At 45.3% G+C, this 17,694-nt stretch overlaps 1 protein-coding gene across 3 annotated transcripts in view; it reads right to left on the bottom strand.

Moving 5' to 3' along the window:
• Muc4 (mucin 4, cell surface associated) overlaps nt 1-17,694 on the bottom strand; it is a 49,074-nt gene that overhangs the window by 23,584 nt on the left and 7,796 nt on the right. For 2 of the 3 annotated variants that reach the window (XM_076548771.1, XM_042259190.2), the window contains exon 2: nt 100-6,465. In XM_076548771.1, the coding sequence (XP_076404886.1) occupies nt 100-6,465 (6,366 nt within the window). The remainder of the gene's footprint in view (nt 1-99; nt 6,466-17,694) is intronic. The other variant, XM_076548772.1, reaches the window with a different exon arrangement.

Genomic DNA, 17,694 nt, shown 5'->3' with positions numbered 1-17,694 from the left:
AGTGTAACCACATAGGGGAGAAGGGATAGAGGGCTAGTCATCATTCACTATGAGGAACCACCCCTCAGCTCTTGCCTGTATTATAGGTGGCTGATTCACCTGAAGAGGATGTCCCGTGAGAAAAGGTGTCTGTCACAGTGGGTCCAGATGAAGAGGATGAATGGTTTTCTGTGGTCACCTCTGTGAGGGTGCTGGTGTGATATACGCTGGAGGTCGCCATGCTTGTGGTCTGGTAACTCTGAGAATATGTTGATGGTGGCTGAGTAGAGGTGCTGTATGCCAGGACTGTTGACTGTCCAGATGTGACGACACCAAAGCTCTCTGTGACATGTGCAGATGTGTGCCCTGTATTTCCTGAGGTGGAGTCTGTGGAGGGTGCTGAAGTTGGCATTTCTGTCTTGGGTGGGTTTGTGTTGCTGACACTGGAGCTAAATGGATTGGTTGTTGCCTCTGAGGATGAGGTACCTTGGGACCCTGTCTGTGCTGGAGTTGAGCCACTTGAGGAAGAGAAAAGAGTTGATGTGGTCACCTCTGTGAGAGGAGTGCTTTGAGAATTGCTGTTGGTCTCCATGGTTCCAGTGTGGCCATTCTGAGAAGATGTTGACAATTCTTGATTAGAGGTGATGGAAGATGTCACTGTTGACAGAACATTTGGTGAATTTGTCATTGAGATTCCTGTAATGGCAGATGTGGAACTTTGAGAAGCAGCTGGAGATGTTTGCCCTGTACTTCCTGAGGTGGAGTCTGTGGAGGGTGCTGAAGTTGGCATTTCTGTGATGAGTGGGTTTGTGTTACTAACACTGGAGCTGAATGGATTGGTTGATGCTTCTGGAGATGAGGTGCCTTGGGACCCTGTCTGTGCTGGAGTTGAGCCACTTGGGGAAGAGAAAAGAGTTGATGTGGTCACCTCTGTGAGAGGGGTGCTTTGAGGATTGCTGTTGGTCTCCATGCTTCCAGTGTGGCCATTCTGAGAAGATGTTGACAATTCTAGATTAGAGGTGAAGGGAGATGTCATCGTTGAAAGGACATTTGGTGAATTTGTCATTGAGATTCCTGTAATAGCAGATGTGGAACTTTGAGAAATAGCTGGAGATGTATGCCCTGTACTTCCTGAGGTGGACTCTGTGGAGGGTGCTGAAGTTGGCATCTCTGATGTGGCTGGTTTTGTGTTACTAACACTGGAGCTGAATGGATTGGTTGATGCTTCTGGAGATGAGGTGCCTTGGGACCCTGTCTGTGCTGGAGTTGAGCCACTTGGAGAAGAGAAAAGAGTTGATGTGGTCACCTCTGTGAGAGGGGTGCTTTGTGGATTGCTGCTGGTCTCCATGGTTCCAGTGTGGTCATTCTGAGATGTTGACAATTCTTGATTAGAGGTGATGGGAGTTGTCACGGTTGACAGGACATTTGGTGAATTTGTCATTGAGACTGTGGTAATCATATATGTGGAACTTTGAGAAACAGCTGGTGATGTGTGCCCTGTACTTCCTGAGGTGGAGTCTGTGGAGGGTGCTGAAGTTGGCATTTCTGTCATGGGTGGGTTTGTGTTGCTAACACTGGAAGTGAATGGACTGCTTGTTGTTTGTGGAGATGAGGTGCCTTGGGACCCTGTCTGTGCTGGAGTTGAGCCACTTGGGAAAGAGGTAAGAGCTGATGTGGTCACCTCTGTGAGAGGAGTGCTTTGTGGATTGCTGCTGGTCTCCATGCTTCCAGTGTGGTCATTCTGAGAAGATGTTGACAGTTCTTGATTAGAGGTGATTGGAGTTGTCATCGTTGATAGGACATTTGGTGAATTTGTCATTGAGACTGTGGTAATGATAGATGTGGAACTTTGAGAAACAGCTGGAGATGTGTGCCCTGTACTTCCTGAGGTGGAGTCTGTGAAGGGTGCTGAAGTTGGCATCTCTGATGTGGCTGGTTTTGTGTTACTAACACTGGAGCTGAATGGAATGGTTGTTGCCTCTGGAGATGAGGTGTCTTGAGACCCTGTCTGTGCTGGAGTTGAGCCACTTGGGGAAGAGAAAAGAGTTGATGTGGTCACCTCTGTGAGAGGGGTGCTTTGTAGATTGTTGCTAGTCTCCATGGTTCCAGTGTGGCCATTCTGAGATGTTGACAATTCTTCATTAGAGGTGAAGGGAGATGTCACTGTTGAGAGGACATTTGGTGAATTTGTCACTGAGATTCCTGTAATAGCAGATGTGGAACTGTGAGTAACAGCTGGAGATGTGTGCCCTGTATTTCCTGAGGTGGAGACTGTGAAGGGAGCTGAAGTTGGCATTTCTGTCATGGGTGGGTTTGTGTTACTGACACTGGAGCTGAATGGATTGGTTGATGCTTCTGGAGATGAGGTGTCTTGGGACCCTGTCTGTGCTGGAGTTGAGCCACTTGGGGAAGAGAAAAGAGTTGATGTGGTCACCTCTGTGAGAGGGGTGCTTTGTGAAATGCTACTGGTCTCCATGGTTCCAGTGTGGCCATTCTGAGAAGATGTTGACAATTCTTGATTAGAGGTGATGTGAGTTGTCATCGTTGATAGAACATTTGGTGAATTTGTCATTGAGACTGTGGTAATGATAGATGTGGAACTGTGAGAAACAGCTGGAGATGTGTGCCCTGTACTTCCTGAGGTGGAGTCTGTGGAGGGTGCTGAAGTTGGCATTTCTGTCATGGGTGGCTTTGTGTTACTAACACTAGAGCTGAATGGATTCGTTGTTGCCTCTGGAGATGAGGTGTCTTGAGACCCTGTCTGTGCTGGAGTTGAGCCACTTGGGGAAGAGGAAGGAGCTGATGTGGTCACCTCAGTGAGAGGGGTGCTTTGAGGATTGCTGTTGGTCTCCATGGTTCCAGTGTGGCCATTCTGAGATGTTGACAATTCTTGATTAGAGGTGATTGGAGTTGTCATCGTTGATAGGACATTTGGTGAATTTGTCATTGAGATTCCTGTAATAGCAGATGTGGACCTGTGAGAAACATCTGTAGATGTTTGCCCTGTACTTCCTGAGGTGGAGTCTGTGGAGGGTGCTGAAGTTGGCATCTCTGATGTGGCTGGTTTTGTGTTACTAACACTGGAGCTGAATGGAATGGTTGTTGCCTCTGGAGATGAGGTGCCTTGGGACCCTGTCTGTGCTGGAGTTGAGCCACTTGGGGAAGAGAAAAGAGTTGATGTGGTCACCTCTGTGAGAGGGGTGCTTTGTGGATAGCTGCTGGTCTCCATGGTTCCAGTGTGGCCATTCTGAGAAGAGGTTGACAAGTCTTGATTAGAGGTGATGGGAGATGTCACTGTTGACAGGACATTTGGTGAATTTGTCATTGAGATTCCTGTAATGGCAGATGTGGAACTTTGCGAAACAGCTGGAGATGTATGCCCTGTACTTCCTGAGGTGGAGTCTGTATAGGGTGCTGAAGTTGGCATTTCTGTCTTGGGTGGGTTTGTGTTACCAACACTGGAGCTGAATGGATTGGTTGTTGCCTCTGGAGATGAGGTGCCTTGGGACCCTGTCTGTGCTGGAGTTGAGCCACTTGGGGAAGAGAAAAGAGTTGTTGTGGTCACCTCTGTGAGAGGGGTGCTTTGAGGATTGCTGCTGGTCTCCATGGTTCCTGTGTGGTCATTCTGAGAAGAGGTTGACAATTCTTGATTAGAGGTGATGGGAGTTGTCATCGTTGATAGGACATTTGGTGAATTTGTCATTGAGACTGTGGTAATGATAGATGTGGAACTCTGAGAAACAGCTGGAGATGTGTGCCCTGTACTTCCTAAGGTGGAGTCTGTGGAGGGTGCTGAAGTTGGCATCTCTGACATGGCTGTGTTTGTGTTACTGACGCTGGAGCTGAATGGATTGGTTGTTGCCTCTGGAGATGAGGTACCTTGGGACCCTGTCTGTGCTGGAGTTGAGCCACTTGGGGAAGAGAAAAGAGTTGATGTGGTCACCTCTGTGAGAGGGGTGCTTTGAGGATTGCTGTTGGTCTCCATGGTTCCAGTGTGGCCATTCTGAGATGTTGACAATTCTTGATTAGAAGTGATGGGAGTTGTCATCGTTGATAGGACATTTGGTGAATTTGTCATTGAGATTCCTGTAATAGCAGATGTGGAACTTTGAGAAATAGCTGGTGATGTGTGCCCTGTACTTCCTGAGGTGGACTCTGTGGAGGGTGCTGAAGTTGGCATTTCTGTGATGAGTGAGTTTGTGTTGCTGACACTGGAGCTGAATGGATTGGTTGATGCTTCTGGAGATGAGGTGCCTTGGGACCCTGTCTGTGCTGGAGTTGAGCCACTTGAGGAAGAGAAAAGAGTTGATGTGGTCACCTCTGTGAGAGGAGTGCTTTGAGAATTGCTGTTGGTCTCCATGGTTCCAGTGTGGCCATTCTGAGAAGATGTTGACAATTCTTGATTAGAGGTGATGGAAGATGTCACTGTTGACAGAACATTTGGTGAATTTGTCATTGAGACTGTGGTAATGATAGATGTGGAACTTTGAGAAACAGCTGGAGATGTGTGCCCTGTATTTCCTGAGGTGGAGTCTGTGGAGGGTGCTGTAGTTGGCATTTCTGTCATGGGTGGGTTTGTGTTCCTAACACTGGAAGTGAACGGACTGCTTGTTGTTTGTGGAGATGAGGTGCCTTGGGACCCTGTCTGTGCTGGAGTTGAGCCACTTGGGAAAGAGGTAAGAGCTGATGTGGTCACCTCTGTGAGAGGAGTGCTTTGAGAATTGCTGTTGGTCTCCATGGTTCCAGTGTGGTCATTCTGAGATGTTGACAATTCTTGATTAGAGGTGATGGGAGATGTCACCATTGACAGGACATTTGGTGAATTTGTCATTGAGATTCCTGTAATGGCAGATGTGGAACTGTGAGAAACAGCTGGATTTGTGTGCCCTGTACTTCCTGAGGTGGAGTCTGTGGAGGGTGCTGAAGTTGGCATCTCTGATGTGGCTAGTTTTGTGTTACTAACACTGGAGCTGAATGGATTGGTTGTTGCCTCTGGAGATGAGGTGCCTTGGGAACCTGTCTGTGCTGGAGTTGAGCCACTTGGGGAAAAGGAAAGATCCGATGTGGTCACCTCTGTGAGAGGGGTGCTTTGTGGATAGCTGCTGGTCTCCATGGTTCCAGTGTGGCCATTCTGAGATGTTGACAATTCTTGATTAGAGGTGATGGGAGATGTCACCGTTGACAAGACATTTGGTGAATTTGTCATTAACACTGTGGTAATGGCAGATGTGGAACTGTGAGAAACAACTGGAGATGTGTGCCCTGTACTTCCTGAGGTGGAGTCTGTGGAGGGTGCTGAAGTTGGTATCTCTGACATGGCTGTGTTTGTGTTACTGACACTGGAGCTGAATGGATTGGTTGTTGCCTCTGGAGATGAGGTGCCTTGGGACCCTGTCTGTGCTGGAGTTGAGCCACTTGGGGAAGAGGAAGGAGTTGATGTGGTCACCTCTGTGAGAGGGGTGCTTTGAGGATTGCTGCTGGTCTCCATGGTTCCAGTGTGGTCATTCTGAGAAGATGTTGACAATTCTTGATTAGAGGTGATTGGAGTTGTCACTGTTGACAGGACATTTGGTGAATTTGTCATTGAGACTGTGGTAATGATAGATGTGGAACTGTGAGAAACAGCTGGAGATGTGTGCCCTGTATTTGCTGAGGCAGAGTCTGTGGAGGGTGCTGAAGTTGGCATCTCTGACATGGCTGTGTTTGTGTTGCTGACACTGGCAGTTAATAGATTGGTTGTCGCCTCTCCAGATGAGGCCCCATGTGACTCTGTCTGTCCTGGAGTTGAGCCACTTGGGGAAGAGGAAAGAGTTGATGTGGTCACCTCTGTGAGAGGGGTGCTTTGAGCTCCGCTGCTCGTATCAATGCTTCCAGTGTGATCATTGTGAGAAGATGTTGACGGTTCCTGAGTTGAGGTTGTGAGTGTCCACACTGTTGACTCTTTCTGTGGTGATGTCATTGAGATTTCTGTGGTTGCTGGTACAGAGGTTTGAGTATCCTGTGTGTTCCCTGGGTTCCCTGAGGTGGAGCCTGTGGAGGTGTTTGTGGTGATCACCTGTGAAGTGATAGCAGGTGAGCTTCCAACACTGAAGGCAACTGAGGTAGTTGAATCTCTTGAAGAGGATGTGCCCTGAGTCACTGTCGGTGTCAAGGTAGAGCCACTTTGGGAGGCTGAGGGTTTTGATGTGGTCACGTCTGTGAGGGTGCTGGTTTGCAGTTCACTGGAGGTCTCTGTGTTTCCAGAGATTTTGGATGTTGTCCCTGTGGTGGGAGGTCCATTTGATGTTCGTGTGGTGTCTGGATTGGAACTTTGGGTAACCATTATTGATGTGTGTCCTGTGTTAGTTGAAGTTATATCTGTAGAGATGGCTGAGGTCATCTGAGATGTGCTGGTGACACTGGAATGGGATATGTTGGGTGTGGTCGTCAGACGCGATGTCGTCTGTGTTGTTGATGAAGGAAATGATGTCGTTGTCCCAGTAGTTTCTTTAAATAAAAGAAAGAAAGAAGGACTTTATAGAGTGACTTCCATAAGGCTTTTTTATATCCTCAGCCGTGAATGCTGCTCACGGGCACACACAATTTATTGATAAACATTACAGTGAGTAACTTGCAATGATGTTGCCTCTGTTATAGACGTTTTTGAACAATAGTGACCTCTGATGGATTCCTGAAACCTCCGTTTTCCATGCGCCAACCTTAGAAACCAAGAACCATATGCCACAGTCTGCAACACTACATCGTTCAAATGCGCACACAGATCATGTGATCAAAAGCTTTCCGATTAAGGCTGTGCTGCTGGGTGCTTTAAGCAGCACAGCCAACCCTGTCTTACTGGGCTTCAAGGCACTTTTAGGGGTCGCAAAAATATTTTCTGTTAATAACTTGGATTATAAGGAAGAGAAAAACAACGTACTCGTGGGTCTAGCTTGCCTCAGCTGCATTCATCTTCAGCAACACAGGTGGAAAATAAAAGTTTTAGGTTTTCCTTCCTTCAGAGGAAAGGGGCCCAGACAGAGAAAAGTAGCTAGGGCCTGTGAGAGTCATAACGTAAGGAGATAAAAAGAAAACCACAAGAGAGTTAGAGGACACCCTATTCACACCATTTTTTCTACACGTAGTCACCCTTCTCTAGAATTGTACAGTGTATGTGGCTTGCAGAGTCCTTCAGGACAGCTTATTTTCCAGAAATGAGGCGGGGGGGGGGGGAGGCATACACAAACAAGGTTGAGGGGCAGAGGTTACAAACACCGTGTGTGGGTTAAGAACACAGCAACTGCTGTTAATATACAAAGAATGCTTACCTCCACCCACGTCTTTGGTTATCACAACATCGGCATAAATGAGGGTCATTATCCCCATTTTCCTGAACAAGTAGGGGCTGCTCAGAGACCCGACTTTTCCAAAAATTTTCAGCTCTACATGGGAAGCCAAGACCACAATACCCAAGTTCTTAGCCTCTGCCCCAGAGTTCTCCACGTCCTTCACGGCCATGTTGTAAGTTCTGGAGAAGAGGCACCACAGAGCTCAGTGTGCCAGATTCTGTCAGGACAGAAGGAGGAGGAGCCTCAGGAACATGAGCGGAACAGAGGCTGCAAGGAGAGCAAAAAGTGCACAGACCAGAAGGATTCACCGGAAGTATCAAGAGGTCTTATTTCATAGAGTGTGACCATCAAAGACGAAGATGCTGCTGTTTTCTCCAAGGCACAATTGGCAAGGTGAAAATTTCAGAAAACAGGGCACAGGAACAGTGATTAAGAGCACATACTGCTCTGGCAGAGAAGCAGGTTTGGGTCCCAGAACTCCACCTCCAGCAGCTCAGCAGCTCCTATGACTTCAGCCCCAGCAGATCTGAAAGCTCTGCCTTTGCAGACACTTACAATCGCCCCCACATTCATATACATGATTAACAATAATAAATATAAACCTCTTCAAATATTCTAGATGTTGGGGAAGGAGAGGGTGGACAAAGGAGGTTGGATTTGAGTGGTGCCCATGTGGAAATATTATACCTAACTCCTCTAATATGCAAATCAATACATACTACTAAAATATTTTTTAAATTCTTAATCAAAAGGTTTATCATGACTAACCAAAATCAAAACACTCGGGGCAGTGGCTAGGATACCTTTCCATGCACCTCTTAAGTGATTACAGCTTGGGTACATACATTCTAGTAAATGTGTCAATAATATAAATGAAATGTTTTTCAAAATCTTATATCACAAATGTTCTTCAACTGAAAAGATATCAATTCTGCCCACCAAGGAATTTATAAATAAATATTAAATGTTAATATGTCTGGTGTGATTGGAAGTGGCCAATCTTTCTTGCTAAAGTTGTTAAATACTTGTTCCCTTGAGAGGTAGAAATAAGCGGAGGCAATTTCCCTCCCCATGGTCAGGAAGTAACCCAGAGTAAAAAGAAAGCCTCCGGGACACTGTGTGTCCTCCTGGCCTGGATGAGCCAGGGCTGGTCAACAAAACCTGTTCCAGCCCAGAGGTTCAGCGATCTGTCTTTGGGGAAAGCCCTGGAAAGTGGTCAAGCCAATGAGAGGTGTGGTTGCAGGCTTCCCACAGAGAAGACATCTGCTCAGAGTGGCTTCAAAACGTTTTGTAAATAAGCCTCTTGGCATGGGTGTATAATCCCAGCACTCGGGAGACTGAGGCAGGAAGATCTCAGGTCCCCAGTTTGAGACTACTAGGTCACCTAGTGAGTTTGAAGTCAACCTCAGTTACATAGTAAAACTCTCTCTCCAAACCCTACCCCAAAGTGAAGGGGGAAAAAAAGCCCAGAGCTGGGAATGTGGCTCAGCGATAAAGCATGTACTTTTCAAATGTGAAATCCTAGGCTGTCTATCCCAGGATTATAACCAGCAATACTTTTAGGACTTGAAGTATCTTCCATGAGACGAAAAAGGCAAAATTAACCTGGAATTGTGAACAGACAATGGTAGACTCCACAAGGAGGAGACAATGGCCTTACTATAGAGGTAACTCTTTGTTCTTGGATTACAGTAGTCTCTGCTATCCTCAGGGAATCCATTCCAGGTCTCCAGTGGATGCCTGGAAGCCTGGGCAATATCCATCCCATATGATATAATGATTTTCCCTATACACATAAACTATCTTAAAGTTTAATTTATAAATTAGGCATAAGAAGAGATTAGCAACAATAATAACACAGAACAGTAATAATAACTTTGTAATAAGTTATTTAAGACCTATGAATTATTCATTTCTGGAATTTTCCATCTAATGTGCTTAGACTTCAGTTGACTATGGGAAGATCTATTTTATAGCATTATTTGGGTTTTTTTTTTTTTTTTTTTTTTTTTTTTGGTTTTTGGTTTTTGGTTTTTTTGGTGGGCATAAATGGAGTTTCTCCTTTTTCCTTGTGCTGGAAGTGAGAACAAGAGCATTGGGGATACCAGACAAACCCCGTACCTGCCTCCAGACTTCAAGCTCTTTTTTTTTTTTTTTAACCTAATTGCTTACAAGTAGTCGGGAAGCAGTAAGTTCCCAACAGAGAAATGAACAGCCGAGAAGGAGTCCAGATTCATGTACGGTTCTTAGAGTTGCCCATTCATTCTCTCTCTCCCCATCTCCATCTCCACCACACACTGTATCCCAGATTGGCCTCAAATGCACAGCCATCTCCGGCTTCAGCCTCCCTAGGGTGGAGTTCTAGGAGCAAACAGCCACGCCCAGCTCCCTCGCTCTCTTCTTAGGAGCGCCTCAGACTCTCGAGTAAGAGGTGGGTTCTGAATCAGCTCTAGTTTATACAAGCCAACTGACTCACTGGCAAGCCTGTGTACTTTATTAACAGTGACTGCTTCCTGGGAAACTGTCTAAACTGTTGTAGACAGAGGAGTGGACTGGACTGCAGAGTGAGTGCCTTACTGGAAACTCATATCAAATATTTGAGGACCGTGGAGTTTCAGCTTCACAGAATCTCTCCCAGAGTTTGAAAGAAGGAGGCTTTTTGACCGACTTTATAATGCTAATGTAACTTTAATGTTAAAACTATACGAAGACAATTCAGAAAGAAAAACTAAGATGAGTAAATCTTGGTAATAAGATTTATCCTAGAAATATCCTAGACAAAAATATTAGCAAGCCCAACCCAACATTAGATTTTTAAAAGTATATTACAGAAAAGTCAAATTTAGACCAGAAATGTAAAATGAATGTAAGACCCAAGGAAAATCATCATAGAAGCCAAGAGGAGGGGGGAATGTGACCATCCAGGGACATAAGTTACTTAAAACCTATGAATATTCATGCCTTCCTTTTAAAGTCCTAAGAGTCAGCTGTGGGGTTCACACCTGTAAACCCAGTATTTGGGAGGCTGAGACAGGAGGATTGATGATGAGTTTGATGCCAAGTTGAATGATGTGGAGAGAAAAAAAAAAGTTCTGGGCTGCTGAGATGGAGCAGACATTAAAGGTACTTGCAACCAAGCTTGATGACCCAAGTTTGATCCCCAGAATCCACACAGTGGGGGAGGAGAAACTGACTCCCACGAGTTGCCTTATGACCTCAACATGTATACCATGGCGTGTGTGTGTGTGTGTGTGTGTGTGTGTGTGTGTGTGTGTGTGTGTGACATGCACACTCGAATGTAAGCAAACTAGTTTCTAGCAAACAAAAGATATTAACCCCCTTATCTTCATCGATATAACATATAATAACACAGTCAATAAAGATAAAGTGACGGAAGCATTTCCTGTAAAATTAGAAATCAGGCCCAGATGCTGCCAGCCTCTCCTCCTTACCGTCAGGACGGCGGCCTTAGCAGGTGCAATGAAGGGAAAAGAAACAAAGGATGCAACAGTGTGCAGAATTTCCTTTTCATGTGGAAAGGGAAGAAGAAAGCTTATGATTATTTGAAGATGATATAATTGTTTATATAAGAAAGCTTGCAGCTCAGTGGTCGAGCTCCAGCTTAAGATGTTTGCGGCCCTGCTAGCTAGTCCACAACCAGTACAGAAACAGAAGTCGCAGGAAGGAAGAGGGAGGAAGGGAGGGGGAGAGGGGGAGAGAGAGGGGGAGGGGAGGAAGGAGGAGAAAGCCCTTTGAATTTATAAATTATTAGCAAAGTTTTGCATATATGATCAAATTTCGAAGCAACTGCCTCCCTGAACGTTAGTGAAATACAAACATTTCAAAAACTGTAATGTTTATGTAGTAATATAAAGTCTTGAAGGCAAATCTAACTAAAGATACGTTTCATCTTTATGGACAAAGTCATACGTATAACCTCACTGAAACATGTAAAAGAAGACATGATCATTTTACTCTTTTGGGAAACAGTTGAAAAACAAAAAATTCTATAGTCTCATTGCCTATACATTGTTCTTTTCCCAAGTTTTTCCTGTTTCTCGTGTGTGTGTGTGTGTGTGTGTGTGTGTGTGTGTGTGTGTGTGTGTGTGTATAAACACGTTGGCTGGCTTCTGTCAACTTAACATAAACCTAAATGTATTGGAAAGAAGGAATTGAGAAATTGTCTTCATCAGGCTGACCCATAGACAAGTTTGTGGGACATTTTCTTGGTTAATGAGGGATGTGGAAGGGTCCAGCTCATTGTGAGCAGGTAGTCCAGGGTTGTATAAGAAAGCAAGCTGAGGAGGCCATGGGGAGCAAGCCAATAAGCAGCATCTCTCTATTGTCTCTGCCTCAGATCCTGCCTCTAGTTCATGCCCTGACTTCCCTCAGAGATGGACTGTTACCTGACAGTATCCGCTGAATCAACCCTTTCCTCCCCAGCTGCTTTTAGTCATGGTATTTTCTCACAGCCACAGAAACCCTAACTAAGCCTGGCGGTGGTGACGCACGCGCCTTTAATCCCAGCACTCTGGAGGCAGAGGCAGGTGGATCTCTGTGATTTTGAGGCCAGCCTGGTCTACAGAGTGAGTTCCAGGACAGCCAGGGCTACACAGAGAAAAAGAAAACCCTAACGAAGATAGTGTGTGAGTGTACAAGTGTACACGTCTGTATGTGTGTGCAGCCTCACTTAACCAGGGCATCATTTTAACCTTGCCTTATACCATGAGTGTTTCTTTGTGTTATGATTTTCATCAACAGAGGGGAAATCAGCCTTTTATATTTGGGGCAATAGTTGTCTCCCTTCCCTGACCTCAGAGCCTGCAAGAACGTCTCTGATGGGAGTGGGTGAACTCAGGCCAATAACAAGGCCTCAGACACATCATGAAAACAACTCTCTGCCGAGCTCTGAAGACCCCTTCCTAACAATGCCATTCCCGACACCTGGAGCCTTCCTGTGTTAGATTAGCATGTTCCTGCACATGGTAGCAATGGGAACCGTGACAGGCCCTCTCCTGGGGAATGTTTTCTGACCTGGGTTTTAATGTTTGGGATGTAAATGAGAGGAAAAAACAAACCCTCTCTCACTCTGTTGAGGCTGTCTTGAGAAGGAAGGGCTTTATGTTCATACAACAGACATACCCTGGTTGGTTTTTTGTCTTTTATCACTATTTAAACAGCATTCCTTCCATGGCTTAGTTAGCTCTTTAGGGAAAGGGTTTGCAGATCATCTACTAATCTCAGGCGAGTTATTTTCAAGTATGAAGCAGTGGTAAGGGAAGAATCGTTATTTTTGGTGAGAAAGTAGTCCTCAAAAGATAGGGTGAGGGTCTGGAGAGAAGGCTTAGCAGTTTAAAATGCTCCCTGCTCTTTCGGAAGACCCAGGTTCAGTTCCCAGCATCCACATCCGGCAGCTCACAGCTCTCTGTAACTCCAGTTCCAGGGGATCTGACACCCTTTGGCTTCCTCAGGCGGCTCTATGAGTGTGGTGCACATAAACTCATACAGGCACACACACATACACACATAATTAAAAATAATAAATAAATCTTTTTATAAAAGATAAGATAAATTAGAATCCCTGGGGAATCTAAAAATGTGACCTTATAGCAGGGAATGGTGGTTTGTGCCATATCATCCCAGCACTTATGAGTCTGAAATAAGGATTGCCTCAGGTTTGGACTGCTAGAGGCAGTCTGGACCACAAAGTGAGAAATAACCCATGACAAAAGAAGTCATGGGCTGACACCGAGAGTCTAATTTTCTGTGTGTGGATGGGATCTGGGTATTTGCATTCTAGTGGTGTCTGAGGTGATTCTGGTCTCTGTGGCCTATGGACCACACTTTAAAAAACACTGTTCTTAAAGTGAAATGATGGGTGTGGAGACACAAATACCTCTTACAATCTAAGAGACTGGAACTTCTGCTGGACCTCAAAGCCAAAATTAGTAATAAGCCCTTGAGGTCACTTGAGACTTAAGACTTCCAGCCCACTGTGTACCCAGCCTGTTTGTTTAACCTGCCTTTAAGAGAACAAGGTAACACCCAACCTTGCCTTGGATTCCCCACGCAATCAACTTTTACAACCTAAGCTAATACATAACTATAATATTAATATACAAACTCTTACACGCCTCTGGCCCATAGATCAATATATGTGTGTGTATGTATGCATGACGTAATAGTCTTTTGTTAAAAGCAACAAAAAGTTGAAAATCAACGTTATAAAACAAAAATCCACCATGAGCCCTGAAAGCAGCATGTGGATATTGCTTGGTGGCATTCATTTGTTTGTTATCTGGGACAGTGGGGGTCAGTTAGAGTGACTTCACCCCTTGTAAAACTGTTAAAGATGTCTATGAAATGTCCCCCATTCATTCCCCATGTGATGCTTTCTGGGCTGTTCAATAAATGCAGAGCAAAAGCTCTTTGTTAGGGACACACAGATGCTGGGACAGACAAGACGACATTCAGGCAGGCAGTGACTCAGACTCACACAACAGACAGACAAAAACGACAGAGACAGAAGAAGAGAATTCAAATCTGGGCTCACCCTTGGTAAAAATACAAGGGGAGGGGATGCTTTTTATTTATTTCCCTCACTACACGATGCATTTTTTGCTAACTATGAGTTTCTCATTGATATGTTTCAGCTAACATTGATAGCATCTGCTTTTTTTTTTCCATGTTAAGTACTGGGGTATAGTTCAGCAGTAGATGGTGTGCTTAGCCGGGCCCTCAGTTCAAATCCAGCATGAGAAAGTAAGAAGAATAAGTGCAAGCTAAAGCCATCCTAGTAATGTTACAAGACACAGAAACGTGTGGTCTTCACCGAGCTGTGCTCTAGAGCTTGGTCTCAGGCCTGTCTTGTGCTCAAGCACTGAGGGGTGAACCGGCCTCATCTTTTCCCAAAATGCAATGGGTCTGGTGTTCTCCTTCAGCCCAGCACCATGCAGTGCAGAACTAGAGCCCAGAGACCTCTGTGTAGAGAGCTGGTTTCCAAGAAATCAGGCTTGTCTCTCCTTCCCTCTCGACTCCTCATTTCCTGTGACACACCGTTCAGACTTCATTGAAAAGCTACTCAATTTCACGTGTGTCAGACTCTGCCCACCAGGAAATGTTCCTGACTTTTCTGGTCCCCATCCCATAAGCAAAAAGTGGCAGACTCTCCCTGGCGGGCTGTCCCCTCCCCAGGGTCCTGTTTACTGGCCACTGACAGGCTACCCTCTGCCCTGTGTCCTGTCCACTCTACTCAGCCCTTGGGTGGCTTTATCCACCCTTTCTCTTTGCCCGGACGTCCCTTTCCGCACACAAACAAACACATTTAGGACTCCTTGGCTTTAAAATGTGTCTGCCATCTGTCCTGTGCCTTCTCGCTCTCTCTGCTGTTCGGTCTGGACTGGCTGGTGCTCACCACATCTTCATCACGCCTCCGCTCTCCGCCTCAGCCACTTCACCAAAGCCAGACTCTCCTAAGCACCACAAACAACTGTCCCCTGGAGCCCCAGTAGCTCTGGGTCGCCTGTCTCCACCTGTCCGTTCATTCGTTTCTCTCTCCAGGATTTACAGAGCAAGGGCCTTACCCTTCTCGAATTGCCCTTTATGTTATTGCCATAGCTATTATACGGAGCACTGCCCTCCCAGGGGTACAGTTTCCGAGCCCTCCTCCACTCCCCCTGCTCCCCCAGCCCCAGGCGACGTAGTAGTGCCTCTGGGTGACGTCTTCGGGTCTTTCCCTCCTTTCTGGCTATGTCTACAGATCTACAGTTCACCCCTTGCTTCTCACCCACATCCCAAGCTCCCCTTCCTGCTCTGCAGTATACCCAAGCCGCAACTTCCATCTCCCTCCTCTTGTGAATCGTTAGTAGCAGTTCCCAGATGTCCAGGCTGGAACCCTCTGAGTCACCTCCCACTTCTTCCTCTTCCTTGTTCCCGGCACTGGAGCGGGACACCAACCGTCGTCCCCCCACATGACTCCTCCCGTCGTGTCCCTCGTCTCTCTGCTGTGCCATTCTCTCCCACCCCACACCCCTCACTGGCTTCCTAAGTCCAGTTTTCTGTTCCCTGCTTCGGGGATGCTGTGAGCTTGTCCCTCAACGGCTCGTCTGCTGGGAGCTTGCGTCTCCTCAGTATGACAGAGACCTTTACAAGGGAGCCCTTAGGTCAACCGGAAGCGTGTCCTGGGAAGGGATTGCGGGACTCCTGTCTCTCTCCCGCTTTGGTGGAGTGACCACTCTGACTGGTCTGCCACGGGGTCCTCCCCAGAGCCTATATTTGCATTCCAAACTCTGAGCTAAATAAAATTCTTTTCCTTATCAAGTTAACCTGCCTCTGGGATTTTGGTTATAGTAATGAAAAGTTGCCTAATACTTTCCCAATCAGTGCTTCCCTCATACTACTGTTGGACGGATATTAGCTACAAGACCGGGAAAAACTGCCCTATAAAGTGGTCTCCATTGCCTGCCCCGGAAGGAAATTGCTTTAACACTGAGGGCATGGGTCTGGCTGCCACGTAAGATCCATGGAGACTGGTTATCTCATCATAGCTGTGATACGATGCATAGATTAGGATCCCGAAGCAGTTCTCAGAGGGAGGCCGCTTGCTAACAGCTGACCTTCTGATTGTGGTTGAGAACATGGTCGGTGCACCTGTATGCATGACAGGATGGCTTCTGTAAGAAGGAATGGCCGTTCCCGAAGCATTCTCGGCTCTGGGTAGTTCAGTGGAAAGCCTGTCTCCGTGTTGAGTCTTGGAACATCAACCTGCTTTTGTAACTAACTAGCCATACATCAAGCTGCTTTGTTTGCCCTTGGTGGCACATTTGAACTCTCTGAATAATAGAACTACTAATGCCTGGTATTTTCATCATGCTTTACGTCTTATGTCACGAATAGTGTCCCATATTGCACAGTGAGAAAACTAAGGCTAAAAAGCTTGTCCAGTATCTCCTATAAGCAGAAGTCTTGGGACACCAAGGCAAAAGGACAAAGTCTGGAGATGTGAGTTCAACTTCAGGACTGCCACCGGGTATCTGGCGTGTTGAAATGGGGTGAGCTATGATGGTTGACTGTAAGACGAATTGCTAAATGGTCTTATTAATAAAACTCTAAGCCAGATATTGGGGTGAAACTGAGAGATCAGAGGAATAGAACAAGACACAGCCAACCTCACCTTACCAACTCCTCAGCCTCCAGAGCTACTTCCTGTATACTCATGCCTATATGCCTTTCTGTCCCTGCCCTCTTACTTCCTCTCTCTGCCCAGCTCTATCACTTCCTGTCTCTCTGTACAGATCTTCAGACTTCTATGGTTAACTAGTGCTGAAATTAAAGGCATGTGCCACCAGGCCCGGCTCTGTTCCCAGTGTGGTCTTGAACTCACAGAGATCCGGATGGATCTCTGCCTCCTGAATGCTAGGATTAAAGGCATGTGTTACCATTGCCTAACCTCTATGTTTAATATAGTGGCTGGTTTTCTCCTCTGATCCTCATATAAGCTTAATTGGGATGCACAAATAAAATATCACCACATTTCCCTTTTTGTCTAAAATAAAAGTTATAACTAATATAAGAAAAACTATATACAATAAGTACAATAACTATATACAATATATATAGTCAATAAATACATCAACAATGTCTAGTCCATTTGCATTTGACAACTCAGAGAAAATATTCCATTATCTATCCTATCTTGTGAATCCAAAGGATTATATCTAATTTACCTTCTATCCTAATTTGCCTTACCAAAACTATCTTTTGATGTCTTTCAAACTTATACACTTTATACCCCTTAATGATTTTCTTTTCTGAATTTCTTTTTTTTTCTCTTCTGAATTTCTTTTTTTTTTCTTTTCTGAATTTCTTAACAAGGAAAACTATAACTTCAATGTAGTTGAAGACTAAATAGTTATAATTATAGTTTTCATCAGCCATGATAAAGGATAAATTAGATATGAAACCTTAGACTCACAAATATAGGATAGAATATTTTCTTTAATTTTGCCAAATACAAAGACTAGATATTGTAACTATAATTCTTATTTGATAACTGTTCTGTTATATGTAATTTTACTATGTTAAAATTAAAACCTTCCTTTTTGATTGGATAGAAAAGGGGAAGTGCTGGGGAATGTCCTTCTGTACTCTGTGAATATATGTTGTTCCCATTGCTTACTAAATAAGCTGTGTTGGCCTATGGAAAGGTAGCTTAGAGGCAGGCAGGAAATCTGAGGAGAGAGACAGGAAAGAGAAGGCAGATTTTTGAGAAAGACACCAGCCACTGCCAGGAGAAGCAAGATGTGAAAGTACCAGTAAGCCACGGTCACATGGCAACTTATAGATAAATAGAAATGGGTTAAGTTATAAGAGCCAGCTAGCAAGAAGCCTG

This window comes from Peromyscus maniculatus, chromosome 12 (assembly GCF_049852395.1).
Source record: "Peromyscus maniculatus bairdii isolate BWxNUB_F1_BW_parent chromosome 12, HU_Pman_BW_mat_3.1, whole genome shotgun sequence".
In the NCBI taxonomy this organism is placed as follows: Eukaryota; Metazoa; Chordata; class Mammalia; order Rodentia; family Cricetidae; genus Peromyscus; species Peromyscus maniculatus.
Note: the sequence above shows the minus strand (reverse complement) of the source record. Positions and strands in the feature narration are given on the sequence as shown.